At 37.0% G+C, this 17,206-nt stretch overlaps 2 protein-coding genes across 2 annotated transcripts in view; one reads left to right on the forward strand and one right to left on the reverse strand.

Annotated features, from left to right (window-relative positions):
• rab3b (RAB3B, member RAS oncogene family) overlaps positions 1-17,206 on the forward strand; it is a 35,861-nt gene that overhangs the window by 1,845 nt on the left and 16,810 nt on the right. The window contains exon 2 of the mRNA XM_088078178.1: positions 5,161-5,352. The gene's annotated coding sequence lies outside the window, so the exon portion shown is untranslated. The remainder of the gene's footprint in view (positions 1-5,160; positions 5,353-17,206) is intronic.
• Positions 188-15,525, reverse strand: LOC121941076 (uncharacterized). The gene is made up of 6 exons (XM_042483795.2): positions 15,369-15,525; positions 11,837-11,991; positions 11,024-11,140; positions 9,229-9,253; positions 8,157-8,204; positions 188-5,322 (listed from the first exon to the last, which is right to left on the reverse strand). Exons 1-6 carry the CDS (start codon positions 15,409-15,411, stop codon positions 5,075-5,077), a joined length of 636 nt encoding a protein of 211 aa, XP_042339729.2. The 5' UTR covers positions 15,412-15,525; the 3' UTR covers positions 188-5,074.

The following is a 17,206-nucleotide window of genomic DNA, read 5'->3' on the forward strand; positions in this document are numbered from 1 at the left end:
TTTGTGTGTGTTTGGAATGCAGATGGGCTCTGAAGAGGTTAAAAAGTATCTTTATTCTTAATATGCAACAAAGATAAATCTTTAAACGTGTTTTTTTGTGGAATTTTAACATCTTTTAATCACCAGAAGTTTATTTTAGACATTTTCTATTGAAGAAATGCATAATAACAAACAACTGAGATGGCAATTCATCATAATTTGTTTTTATTTAGCAGAAAACACAAATAAAGCCGTATGAGAAAACTGCAAGCAAAATAATTCCATAGCCAGTAAATTGGATTTGTACTAAGCTAAGAAAAAAAATCCAAAACATACACACGCATTTTTGTAATCATATCCCCAAAAAGATAGATGACCCTTATTATTCTAATCAGATCAAATACATACAACAGTCGGGTTATACATCAGGGTGAAATGATAGTTTAGCAATGTTAATTTAAAGCATTGGCATTACATAATTAAAGAAAAGGTCAAAGTCTCGTATTCACACAGATAAACAGCAAACTTCACTGTGTTTAAAGCTGCATTAATATTTATAGTATAATATATATAATATCAACATTCTTTAGATTAAATAGATCAAATGAGACTGCATTTTTGCAGAATTTTATTTATTTTTTTTTTACCTTTTTTTAGCTTCAAGTGTTGCTTTTTCTGCACACCTACTGTTTTGTTCAGTCTGTGCAAATAAAACTGAAATTATAACGAGCATTGTTTTTTTAAGTCGGATTTTCTGTCCACAAACTTCCAAAACACAAACAATTAATGCAGCTTTAAGCATCAGAGACAAACCTAATCACCCAAAAAATGTCGACAGTGAACTCTACGCTTCAGTCTGAAGTGCCGTCTTTAGTTTCAGACACAAATTCACGTGGTTACGTTAAGGAAATGATTGTGTTTTGATGGCACAATCTCTGCTAGAGAAGCAGCAATGTCTCAGTAAAAAAACCAACCGCTTTTTGTCCCAAAATATGCTGCTGTGAACACAACAATAACGAGCAGTGAATGTGCACATGTACTGTATTCGTAATTTGCAGAAATGTCCAATGCCAACATTGTCCCCTGGTGACTGGGCTGCAGAAACTCTGCTGAATCCGTATGATTCAAAATATTTTTAACATATTCCACACAAAAAATTAAGCTTTTATATCAAAGAGACCAAAAAAATTAAAAAAGGAAGCCAGAATATAAGAGTAATCCCACAAAAACACAATAACCCATAGAGAATAAAATAACAGAAAAAAGCAGATTAAAAAGCCTTCAAACATAAACCACTACAGTGACCTGAGCACAAACGTCATACGTGTACATTCATGTGAGCCTTAATATCACACATTGTATTACTCTGCACAATATCAGGTGATATATGACTCTTTATTTATTTTAATTCTAATAAATAAATCTCCCAACTTCCACAGTCGAGGATCAATAACACTTGATCAGTCAGAGCACCGACAGTCTAAACCACAGCTTGTGGCGTTACAGTTTTCCTCTTTTTTTATATATCCTTTCCCACATTTGTCACCCACATCTTTTTTTAGTCACTTTGAATATTTTTCCCACCATTAAGGTGCTGTGACTTCTGACCTTTGACCTCCGGGATAATCCGAGGCTGATGACATTTGGGATTTAGGATTCGAAGCCTGTTTTAATTGTTGCAGTCGTTGGAGCTGAAAGCCCTGACACACCAAGCCAACTGTCTGGTTTTTGGGGACTTTTTTTGGGACTCTGTTGGGCGTTTATGACCACCGCTGTTGTGTCAAGCGTCTGTGTTTGATCGCTTTTCATCTGATCTGAATCCAGGTTTAAACTTAACTTTCCGTGATCTTTTTGATTCCTGAATGGAATTGACACAATGTGGGAAAGATTAAAAAGTCTAGATTGTTTCCACGAATGCTCGTTTTGATTGTTTTTATACTTTAAATGAAGGAATATCTGATTTCCACAGTCAGTTTATTCCCGATTCTTTGTCACAGGACTCTACGGCTACTGGGACATGACATTTAAAACAAGAACAGGTAGTAACGTGCCGGTAAAAGCGTTTTAAATTTGATAAAATAACTGTTCAATGGATTTTGTAATGTGTTCCCATCTCTTAAACATATTATAATTGCTTTGGGACAAGAGGCAAGAGAGAGTCAGAGTACATCCACAAGAAATTTGTAAATGCATTTTTTCCTCCGCCCAGACTTTCACCCAAAATTGAGCTTTTCCAAAAACCTACTCCAGGGGGCCTAATCTGGAGGGAGGTAGCTAGCTGCACCGCTCATTTGGCAATTACCACTATTCACGCCATCCAGACCCAACAGAGTCCCCGTGGAAACATTGTGCGGGCATAGCGGGCGCCATGTTTCCACATGATAACGTGGCCAGCTTAATGTCAACAAAGCCGTCAGAAGATAAAATAAAAGGCAAGACGCTGACATCGCCAACATTTAAATTTCACCACCGCTGAACGGACAGAGCTGTGATACGTGGCACGTCATCGGTTAATGGGTGTCGGGCTACTGAAAGCAAAATAAACTGAAGTCACATCAGGTGTTTCATTGTGGACAAATGTCTCGACTAACAACGTGTGGAGGCAAGTCGACTGCAAAGATGCAGAGCGTTGGATCAGTCGTATCTTGGTGGCATCGCTTCTTTGAGGTCGGCTTGGTGTTTCTGGGCACCGAGTCTGGACAAGAGCATCAGAGGCTTAAACCAGCTCCGACAGTCAACCAGACCAGCTCCTTTACAGCCAAACTACATCCCGCAAACTTCAGACGTGGCTACGAGATTCAAGTCTGGGAAATGTATTTCTGCAACATCACAGCCTATTTCTAGCCTCTGCTTTATTCAGAAGCTTGTTTTTATGGATAGATTGGGAGAAATCTGGTCATTCCAGACCTGCAGCCATGTTTCCCCGGTTAAACAGGACTGAAAATGTAACACAATAACTAACTTCTGAGCAACCTGATCATTGAGACATAAATGACTAAAACTACTCAGAAAAGTGTGAATTTCATTAACAAGTCCTTAAAAACGTGTTGACCCACACATCATAATGCACTCTCAGTTATTATCGTCAGTCTTTCGTAAGGTGGTATTTGGGACAACTTCAGTTATGATTCACTGCAGCAAACCACAAAGACAAAAATAAATCTTCGAGCGGATGCTGCAAGATTGTTTTCTACAACAGCATGTGAAGGGGAATATCCAGAGACGGGGGAAAATGCTTCAGCATTTAGAAGCTCTTTCTTTCGTAGCTTAGATCATTGTTTAGATCATAAGTCACTGCTTAAACCAGTAAAGCTTAAAACTTTTATCTCATTTTACTTCATCCCATTATTCCTGCTGCCCCTCATCCTCCCCTGTAGTGGACATTGCATCCGTTTCTGCTTTTTTTAATGAAGATGACACACAGCTCTATGTTTTTAATGACACGAAAGATCTGAAGCAAGTTAACATACGACTACAATAACTGTTTTTTAGGGTTTACGAAACAACTTATTGCCCAATCACACTAACATTTAGAACAACATTTTCTGCCTAAAATCAGTTTCAGTTGAATGTCGCTAGTGGACAGACTCATAAATCTGAACTTTGACATGCAAATTTGTACTGTTTCCTTTTGGCAATTTGTCAAGACATTGTTGACCAATTTCTTTCTAAGCTTTTCTTTTAGATGATATTACAATGCTTGACTGAGTCCATTTTATCTGTTTTCGATATCTGGACTTTTTTAGTCATTTTGGCTTCCCCTGGCCCTCATCTGTAATAGATGTATAATAAATATATATATATATTTATGCAGATGACTCACAGCTCTATTTTTCTAATGACACAAAAGACTTGAAGCAAGCTAACGTATGAATATAATAACTGTTTTTTAGGGTTTACAAAATAAAAAATAATAATTTCAGAACAAAATCAGCTATTTTAGTGGATGGATTCATACATCTAAACTTTAACGTGTAAATTTGCACAGTTTTGTATTTGCAATCTGTCAAGATAGTTTGCGGCTCTATTAATCTCCATATTTATAATGACACAAAAACTCTGACACAAGTTAACGGACTTCATAACTGTTTTCAGGGTAACTTCTTAGCGCCTCATTACATTATCATTTCATATCTTTTTTTTTTTGAGGACAAGCAAATACATTTTACTGTTCAACTTTTGCTGTGAGCGGGCACAAAGTCTAAGGTAATGAACATCGTTGCTGATGCTACTCGCAAATACATTTAAAACTTTCTAAGTGTCATTTTTGAAAAAAGTTGGTCCTGAATTCTCCAAACATTCAAAGGAATAGTTTGACATTTTGGGAGATTCGCCTGTTCTCTTTCTTGCTGAGTTTGATGTTTATGTCGATATCACTCTTAACATAAAGATGGGAAACTTCCAAGTTTCCCTGATTGAATTTTCCCGTTAAATAGCTAAAAAACGCTCTCTGAACTGTCATCTGAGTGCTTCTTTTTAAACCCGAAATGAGCCTAAGACCCTCTGAAAGGTCTGTCCTGGTCTTTCCACAGACCAGGTTGAAAAGTGAAATTCATTTAAAATATGAATCAAAAAACAGATTAAAAATACAGTCACACAAAATTCAGATAAAAAAACGGCTTAAAAAGTACAATTTAAGATTGAATAAAAAAAAAAAGTATTTTTCTATAAACATCTGTAAAAAAAAAATCCCCACCTCGGTCATCTTTTTGTGGGCACTTGGACTTTACAGCAGCCTCCCTGAACAGGTTTAAAGCTCTTCTTAAATCATCAAATCATTTTGTCTTTAAGAAACATTATATAGATATATTAGTTCTAGTATAACATGCATAACTTATAACTTATCTCCCCTTCCTTCCTCTGTAGGTTTATTACTTATAAAATAAATGATAATGTAAAATATCACACTATATACTGTTTATATTTCTGTTTCATAATTTTTGTATGTGTAGCACTTGTGTTATTTCTATTTATTTTTATTTTTACTAGTCATTAAGGTACTTATATGATAAATAAAAAAATATTATTTTTATTCGTATTATTATTTAAGTCTTAAATACACTAGTGGGTACATTTAGACTTGTTTTCTGCTTGTTCAGCCACTGTTTGGCTGAGTGATATTAACTTTTTCGTTGACCATCCTCACCTCCTCTCTCTCTATCTGTATCTGCTGGTTTGCAGGAGCGTACGAAACCCTCATGACTGCAGATCTTCTCCTGCACCTCCCGATGAAGAGACCCCCGAGAACAAAGACCACAAGAAGAATAACAGCGGTGATACAGAGCCAGAATATCCGAGGGGACGTACACACAGTCCTCGTGATGCAGATGAACGTGGAGTTCACTGAGAGGAGACAAAGACGAGAGCAAACAGGTCAGACGGCATTTTTTTTCATCAACATTGTCAAAAGGTTATTAGGTTTGCTGGCAGTGTGGCCCTCTGCCTGTCTGTCTGCCTGTCTGTCTGCCTGTCTGTCTGCCTGCCTGTCTGCCTGTCTGTCTGCCTGCCTGCCTGCCTGCCTGCCTGCCTGCCTGCCTGCCTGCCTGCCTGCCTGTCTGTCTGCCTGCCTGCCTGCCTGCCTGCCTGCCTGCCTGCCTGCCTGCCTGCCTGCCTGCCTGCCTGCCTGTCTGTCTGTCTGCCTGCCTGCCTGCCTGCCTGCCTGCCTGCCTGCCTGCCTGTCTGCCTGCCTGCCTGCCTGCCTGCCTGCCTGCCTGCCTGCCTGCCTGCCTGCCTGCCTGCCTGCCTGCCTGCCTGCCTGCCTGCCTGTCTGCCTGCCTGCCTGCCTGCCTGTCTGTCTGTCTGTCTGTCTGCCTGCCTGTCTGCCTGCCTGCCTGTCTGTCTGTCTGCCTGCCTGTCTGTCTGTTTGCCTGCCTGCCTGTCTGTCTGCCTGTCTGTCTGCCTGCCTGTCTGTCTGTCTGCCTGCCTGCCTGCCTGCCTGCCTGCCTGTCTGTCTGTCTGTCTGTCTGTCTGTTTGGGCCAGACTACAATTTTTCAACAACTTTTGGGTCGATTGTGATGAAATGTGGTTCATAAGAAGTGTGATAACTTTGGTGATCCTCTGTGCCATCAGTGGATATTTTCGTGTGTCCGGTACTTTGTTTTTTAACTAAATACCAGCAAAATAATGACATTGACGTCTGTCGTGTTGAAGCAGTCTGAGTCAGTGAAGTAAACCGTGGCTGTAAGTGTGCCGTTAGCAGCTGACTGTGGCCATCATTCTCACTTCCTTCTATTATCTGAGTGTTACAAGGTACAATTTATTTGTATTTTTTCTTAAACGTGGTTTAAGAAGAAATGAAATGAAAAAAAATTCACAACATTCAAAACCAAATTTGATACTAGATCTTTGAGAAGTTGAGAATAAAATCATAATATTCACATAAGTCCTATGTTATAGTGTGATGTGCAGTCAGACATCTGACAGACACAGAGGTCCGTCCTGCAGCGGCTGCAGGTTCGACTCTGACTTCCCCCCAACACACACACACACACACACACACACACACACACACACACACACACACAATATTGTATATATATACAAATTGTAACTTGGTTTTCTATTATACTTGGTACCTTGTTTTTTGTATCTAATATTTTCTATATTTTTATTATTTTTTTCTTTTTTTTACTATTTATATTGTTCTCCTGCTGCTAATCCTGTACACTCCCTGCTGCTGTAACGATGCAGATTTCATTATCTTATCTAATCCTAACTTGAATAAACAAGTTCTCATGAACCTTTTTTTAAACTTTATATTTGAAATTGTTAACTAACTATTGATAAATTCTCTTTTTAACACTGTTGGCAACATGTTTCAGTTAGGGACAGATCTTGACAGACTGGTTGTGTGATTTTGCTGTGACGATGAAACACACTGTTCTGTTTCCACATCAGCTTCTCAGAAAATCAAGATCAGGCTTCACAGTAACATTAACCACAGAGGTTTAGAGGGGGTTACCGCCTACTGCTGATAAATACGAGAAACAAGCAGGGGACTAAACAGGGCGTGGGATTTTTTCATTCTTTGTCTGGCATTTTCTACTTTGCAATCGCTGCCAAGTGCCAAAGGTGTTAACCACAAACTGAACAGCTCAATCGCACGAGTAATCATGATTTTACTGAACTGAAATGTGAGCAAGAATACTCAGCTTGCTTTGCTTTGGGGGCCACTTTTACAAAATGACAGGAGGCCAGGGGCCAATCAACAGCCTAATTTTCCAGGACTTTAGAGACATCTCTATGATTTTAGGACATTTCTGTGAATTTTAGGACCTCTACAGCACTTCATAACATTTCAAGGATTTAGCATGTTTCAATGACCATTGGCATTTTAAAAATCTTTTTAAGTTTTAGAATTTTAACATGTTTCTAGGATCTTAGACATTTATAGGATTTCTACCCGTTTCTGGGATTTTAGGATGTGTCTTAGATATTTGAACATTTCTAGGATTTAGGACATTTCTCAACTTTGGGAACATCTCAGATTTTAGCACCTTTTAAGGATCGTAGACATTTTAAGGATTTGAGGACATTTCCAAAATTTAGGACATTTGTTTTATTTTAGGATTCTAAGATTTTATGATATTTCTAGGATATTAGGACATTAGGGTCTTAGCTGTGTCCTCTGTTGGGGGGTGTGGGGGATCCTCTTCTGGCACTTTTTTGATCAACAAGCTCTATTTTGATGCTGCATTATGCACCTTATGGATATTAAAAGTAAAAAAACAATTTTCAGTATAAATCACTTTTTTATTGTGAATTAGAAAATGGTTTGGGGGCCAGCAGCACCCTATCAGGCGGCAGATTTGGCCCACCGGCTGTAAGTTAAGTTTCAGTGATTTAGAGTTTCTCTGTTTTTTGTATCTGCTTATGTTCAGCTCCTTATTGAAGATGTGTGATGTTCAGTGTGGTCAGATTTGACTGACACCAGTAAGCAAAAACATGTTTTCATTTTTAGAGTTTTACTCTTACTTTACCTAATATCTGGGAAAAAGGCATGTTATACTTGTTTCCTTGTGAACTGTGTTCGTATGAGGCATCCTGTGTTTGTGCTGTGGTTCTGCCACACTGTGAAACTGCAGCCAGAGGATAATAATATGGTCTTAATCCACTTTAAGTAATAATCTAAAAATACAAACTGCAGGAAATTGTGAGGAAACCCGTGGAGACGTACCAGTGTTTGGAAGAGGATCCTTGAGATCTAACAGAAGGCTGCAGTTCACTAGAAAACAAAAGAAATCAGTAAATATGTTGATAACAACGTAAGAGTCACATCAGGAGATGGATATTCCTTTTTTTGTTGACCATGAATATTGACATTGAAGCTGGTGGATGGAAACATGACAGATGACCTAAACTAAACGCAGCTTTATTATAAGTGATCAGAAGCCACAGAGATTAGAAACCACAGATTTGATCTTAAACAAGACATTATATTCTGACTATTAACCATGGTTTGTATTAAGCCAGTTTTATGTCACTTTCAGCGTCGCCCTAGGCCGCCTGCAAGACATATCTGATCTAACTGTCGCCTCAACTGCTTTATAACATTTTGGCAGCAGTAAACAGGTCACATGACTGACAGCAGGTTGTCAAATTATCCCCGCCTTATCATAAAGTATGTCTTGAACCGGCCATCATCCAGGTAAAGACACCAAATTTGTATTTTACATTTCAAATAGTTTTTGACCAAAAGAAGGAGAATGAAATGAAAGCATCAAAGACCATATAAATATATAGAGAAGTCCTCTAATGCCTGACAGCGTTGTTGCTGCAGCACTGCTGCAGAGCTGCCTGCTGCTGTAAATACTATTTTTACACAATTAAAAGCAGATACTCCACTAATTTATAAAGCCGTTCAGCCACTGCATTGTCAGCAAAACAATCCTGCAAATTTTTCACAATAAGAAGTCTCATGTTGACAACTGAAGGGATTCTGTCCAAAGAAATGTTTTCAGAGGGCTTTTATTTCGAAACGCTAACATATATATTTGTATTTCTTCATGTCCGTGACACATGAAGACATTGAAACTGTAGCAAAGGTGGTATAATGGCAGTTTAATTATCAAAGAACCATTTTCCTTTTCTCTAGATGTGCTGCAGCACAACCCGGGTGTGACATCAGGCTTTGTGGCCACTTTCTTTCAAACCTCCCACATTATGAGCTTTGTTTCACAGTACTGTGTGGGCAGATTTCAGAAACACATTAATTATGTAGTTATTTTGCAGCTTATTGCTACGCTCACCTCTGCAGTGAGCTTCCTCCCAGACCTGAATGAAGGAAGGGAGAGAAACAGAGTGACAGATTAGTGCAAAAATCTGATGTAAACTCTGAAAATATCCCACTGGTCTTCAAAAATGTGCACAGTCATGAAACCATTACTTTGCAAAGATCTGCAGGTGAAAACTCCCATTGTACTTTAATTGTCAAAATCCCTTGCATATAATAAAGCCATTTACAGGATTTTGGAACAGGCCAGATGTTTTCCGTAAAAACTGCCAATTAAAAAAAAGTCCGGAAATGTTTTTATTTGAAAAATTGCAAAACATTTTTAAAGGAAGAAAAAAATCCCTCCAAGTTTTTGTTAAGAAAACACGCATTCCAAACCTGTGGGCAGTAAAATAACCACAAAAGACAGCAATTTGAAGTTTTATGCCCCTCCCCTAAAGCCAAACAAAAGTGCTTTAATTTGTTTTGACATGCCTCCTCCTTTTTTTGTGCCATCCCCTCCACTCTCATAAATAACAAAGTCCCTAAGTTATGCAGTTCTAACCCTGTTCTGAATTAATTTAAAAAGCTATTATATAATAATGAAAAAGGACGGATGGGGCTGTCGATGGTCGTTTCAGAGAATTTTTGGTCTTGAAAGTCTGCCTTAAAGTCGATGAGGATTCTTGGAAAAGTCATGTAAATTTATTGGTAAAAATGTTTGTGAACTAGGGATGCAAATCTTAAGCACTGTCTTTTTGTGATTATTTGTGAAAATTAACAGCTGATTAATCAATTAATTATGATCAATTGTTGTAATTGGTATTTTGAAAAAGGCATAAAAAACTGCATATTTCAAAGAATTTTAAATATTTTTTTCCTCATTCCAAACTCACAGCCACATATTGCGTACACTTTGACAACATTTCACAGCATATTTATTGATACAGTTTTACATGTTCAATTAAATTCTTATTGACTAATTAATAGGTGATTGATTGTCATAATTCCTAGTATAAACCCTGCATTTAGTCTTTTCTTAAAAGGGATGGATTGGTTTTATTTAGCACAGTGAGGTTCACGTACACAGATTTTTTGTTTTTTACTCACAATTTTCAATTTTTTGTATTTATGTAGTTTTGTTAATTTATTTAGTTTTTTAAAGTTATTTTTATCTTTAGATTCCTTGTAAATTACATGAAATATTGACATTTTCAAAAGGTGTTATAATAAGAAAATACGTTTTTTTCTTAATAAAGAGATGCACTTTATATATGACAAATATTTATGCTTTTTATATGACAAAAAGCAATTTGGTAACACCAATGAAAGAAAAAAATCTTTAATGCCTAATAAATGGTAGTTTATGCTAGAGTTATTCTAACTGGGCATGTGAACTGACTTGTTGACTTGAGTATCTGCTGCCTGAATGGGTCATCTGAAAATTAAAAAATGTATAATAATAATAAAAAGTTAAATAAAATAAAAGTTTCTACATCTGGAGTCAGAACATAATTTTACCTTTTTTTGCAACTGTTTTCTTAATGTGCCTGTTACAGGGATGAAGGTTTATTTCTTGCAGATACAGGAAGTGCAGTTTTCAGAGAGGACTTGTCTGGGCATGTTCTGAGTGGGAGGAAATGCAAATAATGTGGTCCTTGTTACCACCCTGACAGATGATTGTACTGAACATCTCATGTGGACTGCATAATTGTCAAATTGTCTGTCCCCGTCTCTAGCCGCTGCTCACTTCCCCCAGGCCTCAAACCATCCACCAGGTTCCCCTCAGACTTTTCTGTTCACCTGAATCTGAATATGAAACTGTTATTTACCTTACAGTCCTTTGTGAAGCGCAGGTAGTCCGAGCAGTTTTTCAGGATGATGGACTGATTGGTCAGATTCTTGACCAGCTCTGGATTAAAATTTGAGTCCCGAGCCAAAACGTTTCTCTGGAAATTAAACACAGACGGTTGGTTCAGTAAGAAGTCAGATTAACTCTTGTCAGCACTGCAGCCACAAAATGATGTTAAAGTGATAGATTTGAATTTTTGAAGTGTGACTGTATGAGATCGTTAGTGTAAAACTTCACATTAACAGCTTGGGCTATTATTTGCTTTATCATTGAACTCAACAGGCTTATATTTGGGAGAGGCGTCTCTGTGGCGCAGGCTTTTATTTCCATACACATAAAAATGTTGCTCAGCAAAGACGGGAAACAATCAAATTATTCATTTAACCCTTTGAAACCTGGGCAAATTGGCTTTATTTGTTTACTTAATTTTATGTAATTAGTGAGTACAAAAAGGCAGTTCAAAAACAATAACGAAAACAGGGACGTGATAGGAAACATATACATGAGGGTGGATGGAGACGGAAATTTAGACAAGACAAATCAGGACAAACAGACAAACAAACAACAAACATAGAAAGGAATGATCAGGCATGGTGGTATTCTTACTGTTATTAATATGCAAATCGATTATTTTACTCTGCTAAGGGTGGTTTTTGAGGTCATTCATGTTTATGTGTTTAGGTGTGCGTCTCTGCAGCTGAGAAAGAGAGAGAAGAGGACTGAGCAAAGAAAACTGAGAGGAAAATAGGATTATATATATATATATATATATAAAAGAAAAACTTAGACTCACACTCTGGTCCTCCCAGCACAAAGTATTACACTGGGATAAATTAGACGGTCGGGACAGCTGGTAGTGGAAAAAACCGGCTTGTTGGGTGACGTTGCAGGTCAGAGCTATTTGAGGCTCTGCTGCAGCTTCAGGGAACATCTGCTGTCTTGCAAGAGCTGAAAATGAACAAAGTGCAGTGCATTACTGTATCATGCAACTTGGACAAAGCCTTTAAGTCAATGGTGCATACTTCAGTGTTTTGTCTGTAAAAAAAAGTGTGTCCTCCAGGGGTCCATATTGGCTCCTATTTTATTTTCAATTTATAGCAAGTGCGATTAAGCAGCTGCAATCTGCTTTTAATGTGGTTCAGAGGGATCTCTGTAAGTTGAGACATTTAAACATTTAGTGTTTGATATGACTTCTTTTGAAAGCATGGCTAAAAATTCAACGAGCAACTCAGAAAAATGTCCCGCAAATTTCAAGAAATTGGGAAAAAGTGACAAGAAAATGACCTGCAAATTAGTTTTAAAAGAGAACAAGAGATTGGGAAATTATTAGAAGTTAATGATAATAATAGAATATATGTAAAATCTTCAGGTAACTTTATTTATAATTATTATTGTATATTGTCTATTTTATCTGTAAATTTTGTATTTATTTTGGCTGTTTTTTTTAAACCCTTTGTAAACCTTTTTTTTCTTTTTTTTGTAAATTTACTTATGACTTGTAACTTCTTTTGTCTTTCTTTTTTGTTTTCAAAAGAAATTAGGCTAGTTTGCTCAAGTTTCAAAGAGTTATTCAAGCCAGCCTTTTTTGTTAGGTTTCCATCAAAATGTGGTGCAAATTTTAACATAATTTGCAGAAAATCTACAAAATAAATGTTGTACTTGACCTATGACCTTTTCTCATTCAGGAGAATAGGATAGAGGGAGCCTTTGGCTTTGGCTATGGTCGCCGCGCAGGCATAAAAAAAGAGACATTAAATTGTCCACCGTTATTACTAAATGCACATCAGCAAAACACTAAGTAATGTTTGTTACCAAGAAAATACTTCAGCCCTGAGGAAGGAGACATTTAGTAAAGTCCACATTTTGTATGACTACAGAGGAAGACAGGAGTCAAGTTTGTGGTTAGTATTTGTGCAGAGTTGCAGCTGCAGACACTCTTGGAAAGTTCCTTTGAGTTACGACATATCTGGGAAAAGTTTTTCCTTTTCATTCAATTGCGATGAAGAGTGATGATGAGTCAGAGCAATCCTCCTGAAAGACAATATTCTGTTTGTCTCAGCTCATTTTAGATACACTGAGCAGAAGGTGAAAACTACAGTTTTAAAAACAATGTATCTGGTGATACGCTACCTTTTTTTTTTTTTTTTTTTAAACTTGTCAACTAACTCCATGTTCAGACTCAAACCAGCAGAGAGTGTTTCCAGCAGGCGGATACAGTCAACCACAGGAAAAAACCACCGACACACCAAAGTGACAAAAAATGAACCACAGTGACAGAACAGAATAACTTCATCTTGGCCATATGCCTTCGGAAATCAGTCACGTTACAACAGTGATACTCATTTTATGGCCACAGGCCAAATCTGGGCCTCAGCAGGCCCTCCACCCATTTTCTAATTCACAGTAAAGATAAAGTGATTCACACTGGGAATTGTTTTTGTAATTTTAGTATCCATAAGGTGTCAGAGTGCACAACTTGGCATATAAGTAGAACTACTAAAATCCTAGAAATGTCCAAAATCTGAGAAATAACCTAAAATCCTAGAATGATGCTAAAATTCTTGAGCTATCTTAGAATCCTATAAATGTCCTATAATCCGAGAAATCTCCGAAAATCCTATAAATGTGCTAAAATCTAAGAAATGTCCCCAAATCCTAACAACATGCATGGGGCTGCTGTGACTGGCCCCTGGCCTCCTGTTATTTTATTTAAGTGGCCCCCAAGCAAAGCAAGCTGAATGTCCCTGCCTTAAAGGGACACTTTGCAGATTTTTTTTGTATACTATATATTTATTTTCATTTTTAATGTATATTTTTATGTGTGTGTATATATATATATGTATATGTGTATATCAAATCAAGGAAATCAAGCTAGGTAGCTCAGAGTTTAACGGTTTAAATAAGGCAGATGTCACTCCAGGTTTCAAAGGGTTAAGTCGTGGTGAGCTCTGTGTGGACCCGGCAGTGTGACCGTTTGATGTGTGCACTGTGATAAAAACAGGAATGAGTGAGATCAGCTGCTTGCCACATCTTGATCTGCAAAGGCGGGAGAGGTTTCCCACTATCATTTCCTCATTCCAAACTCACAGCAACATATTGCAAAAAAAAGAAATGAATTTGCTGAGGTTTCAAAGTGTTTACAACAAGCAGCACAAGGCCAAAACACACCCAAACTCTTGTCTGTTGTGTGACGGAAACGTGCACGTTGTAGTTGTTTCATGTAAACCATGTGGAGATCCCCCAAAATCACTCCTCTGTGTTTTCTAAGAATATTCAACAGAGCTGATTACAATGTTTAATAAAACATTTCAACCACAGTTTACCTGTTTTACCTCGTACGTGAGATGCCCAGACTAACAAACATGGAAAAACATCCATAAATAAACATCATGTTAGATTATTGAGGCTTATAATAAAGGAATAAAAACTCACAAAGCATCTCCTTATGATAATCATCTTAGGTATACTCATCCTGCTTTGCTTGGAGGCCATCTTTATGAAATAACAGGAGTCCGGCTGCAGCAGCCCCACATTTCTTGGGTTTGGGGAAATTTCTAGGACTTAATCACATTTCTAAAATTTGAGGACATTACTATCCTTTTAGGACATCTCTGCGATTTTGGGACGTAGGATTTAAGCACATGCTAGGATTTTAGGTAATTTCTAGGATTTTAAAACATCTCTATGATTTTAAGACATTGCTAGATATTTAGGAAGTTTCTAGAATTGTGGGATGTTTCTACCATTTCAGGACCTTTCTTAAGATTTTTAGGATGTTTTTCTGATTTTAGGACATTTGTGATATTTAGGACATTACTAGGACTTTAGAACGTTTCTAGGATTTTTAAGATGTTTTTCAGATTCAGATTTCAGATGTTTCTACAATTTTAGGAAGAGTCTAGGATTTTAGGACATTTCTGGATATTTGGACATGTTTAGGATTTTGGGATATTTTTGCATTTTGGGACATATCTAGTATTTTGGGACATTTCTAATATTTTAGGATGGTGTTAGGGTTTTGGGACATTAGAAAATAATGAGTTTTCTTACCCGTATGCACATCCGAACTAATTGGGTCTAATTTCCTCTCTCTCTTGGTTTATTAAGTAAAATATGTCTCCATTTGTGTGGAGAAGTCTGTCTTTAATGTGATTTCATTCATGCATCAACAACTGTCTCTTTTTACAGCTTTGTTTTTGCAGTTTACAGCCTCCATACAGTCTAAATAAACAGCCGAATATTAAACTGCATACGTTCGTAACGGGGTTTGCTGTGAGCGCTTCACTTCTGAAGTGTAAAGACACGCAGCATGTTAAAAAACTTACCGATTAGCAGAAACAACTTCCCAATAGTCGCGTTCAGGTCCATGTTGGCGGATTTTTTTGCTGTGTGCTCTCTGAAGTAACCTGTGTTTCACTAAGATCTATTTCCGTGTACCGTCGTATGTATCGCGCTCCGCCTGACGTGCAGTAATGACGCTGACGCGTTTCTTTCCTCCTCCGACCCAAACTTGACTGTGATGAAAGGAAAGCGAAAACCAAAATCCCCTCACTGAAACTCTCACGTCTTTGTTTGAATTTTCCTGCTGTAAATGTTTCAGATTGAGCTCATGTCTACTCCTTTGATTAAGACTTACTATTAAGACTTTTTGAAAAATAATGAGGTCTCCAAAGAAAAAATGAACTTTTGTGGCCCACCTGTGTGAAGGTGAAACTTACCTTTGTAATGTTTTCTTAGTTGAGTCTTTATATCAGTCAAATATCAGTGTAACATCTTTCACTTCTCACTCTGTTACTCAGAGATTGTTATATGTTATATGATTGTTATATGCTGGCATCGGGGGCTCAGTCCAGACCTCAGGATGGGGGTCCTTTTTAAGAACAAACTCTGTGATGCTTTTTTAATGCACTCTGACGCAGTATTTACCCTAAGAAATTTTTTTGAAAACCCTAAATTATAAATTGCAATGTGAGTGGTTGTTAGTAATTAGTACTTTATTACTGCTATCATTAAATGTTTATTGACCAGATTTGGAAAAATAGTCTGTTTTTGTTCAAAGTAGCTGAATCAAACTAAAGGAGACATTTAGTCAAGTGTGAGCAGAATGGCAGATTATTAGATCCAGATATTTTTTTAAAATCATTATTAGGGACTGTTATTAGTCTGTTTTTTTTGTTTTTTTTTGATGGATTATCCCTCAAACCAAAAAACACAGCTACAAAGTACTTTTACTTGTATAAATACAATACATATAAAACACAACTGCATTTGGGACCCTGGGTCTTAACTAAATAGAGGTTTTTAAACATGTTGAAACTCTACAAGACAATGATATTGCAGGTCCAGACTTAGTGCGATAATGTAATTGCAGATTTTTCAGTTAAAGAATGACTGAGCCTGTTTTCTTGCCCACAGATGGTGATCCAGCTTTTACTTTGAACACATATGAGCACTCTTTAGCTGTTTATTTAGGCAGATTTGACTTTTGAGCTCTTGCTCCGTTGAGTTAAATATCTACAGGACTGATGATAAATAATTAAATTGTTGATTTATTGCAAGACGTCTGATGGGAGTAAGCATAGAGTCACAGCACCACCTTCTGGACAGCAGCAGGAATGACAACCACAAATGCAACAGTACAAGAAGTATTCAGATCCTTTACTTTAAGTGAGAGTACTAAAATGAAAATACTCTGTTACAAGTAAAAGTACTGCTTCGAAAATAATACTAGAGTAAACGCAATTAAGTATAATCAGGGAAAGGAATTCAAAGTTAAAAAAAAAAAAAAGTACTTGAAAGTATACATCTAAAAAATACTTCTTCCAACGCTGGAACTCGTAAGACATGATTACACTAAACTACCAAATTATTACAAAAGTTTCACTTTAACTCCTATCACTGCCAGACCACTTTATAAAAAATATATGTGTTAGGGTTTCCCCTTCTCGCTCACGACGCTGGGATTTTAGGACATTTAATAACAACAACAACAACAACAACAACAACAACAACAACAACAACAACGACAACAACAATAATAATAATAATAATAATAATTATTATTATTATTAGTATAATTATTATCATTATAAAGTTTATAGGCTATAGCACCTACCAAAACCAACATTTCAAAATGCTTCACACTTAAAATCACAAAAGATAC

Source organism: Plectropomus leopardus, chromosome 5 (genome assembly GCF_026936395.1).
Source record: "Plectropomus leopardus strain MGB_pleo_1.0 chromosome 5, ASM2693639v1, whole genome shotgun sequence".
NCBI lineage: Eukaryota > Metazoa > Chordata > Actinopteri > Perciformes > Serranidae > Plectropomus > Plectropomus leopardus.

Excerpts from the sequence above, each read along its gene's own strand:
- LOC121941076 (XM_042483795.2), bottom strand. The coding sequence starts at position 15,411 with ATGGACCTGAACGCGACTATTGGGAAGTTGTTTCTGCTAATCG. Across the intron at positions 8,205-9,228 it reads GGAGGAAGCTCACTGCAGAG|TGAACTGCAGCCTTCTGTTA; the intron begins GTGAGCGTAGCA and ends TTTGTTTTCTAG. Across the intron at positions 5,323-8,156 it reads GGATCCTCTTCCAAACACTG|TGAACTCCACGTTCATCTGC; the intron begins GTACGTCTCCAC and ends GTCTCCTCTCAG.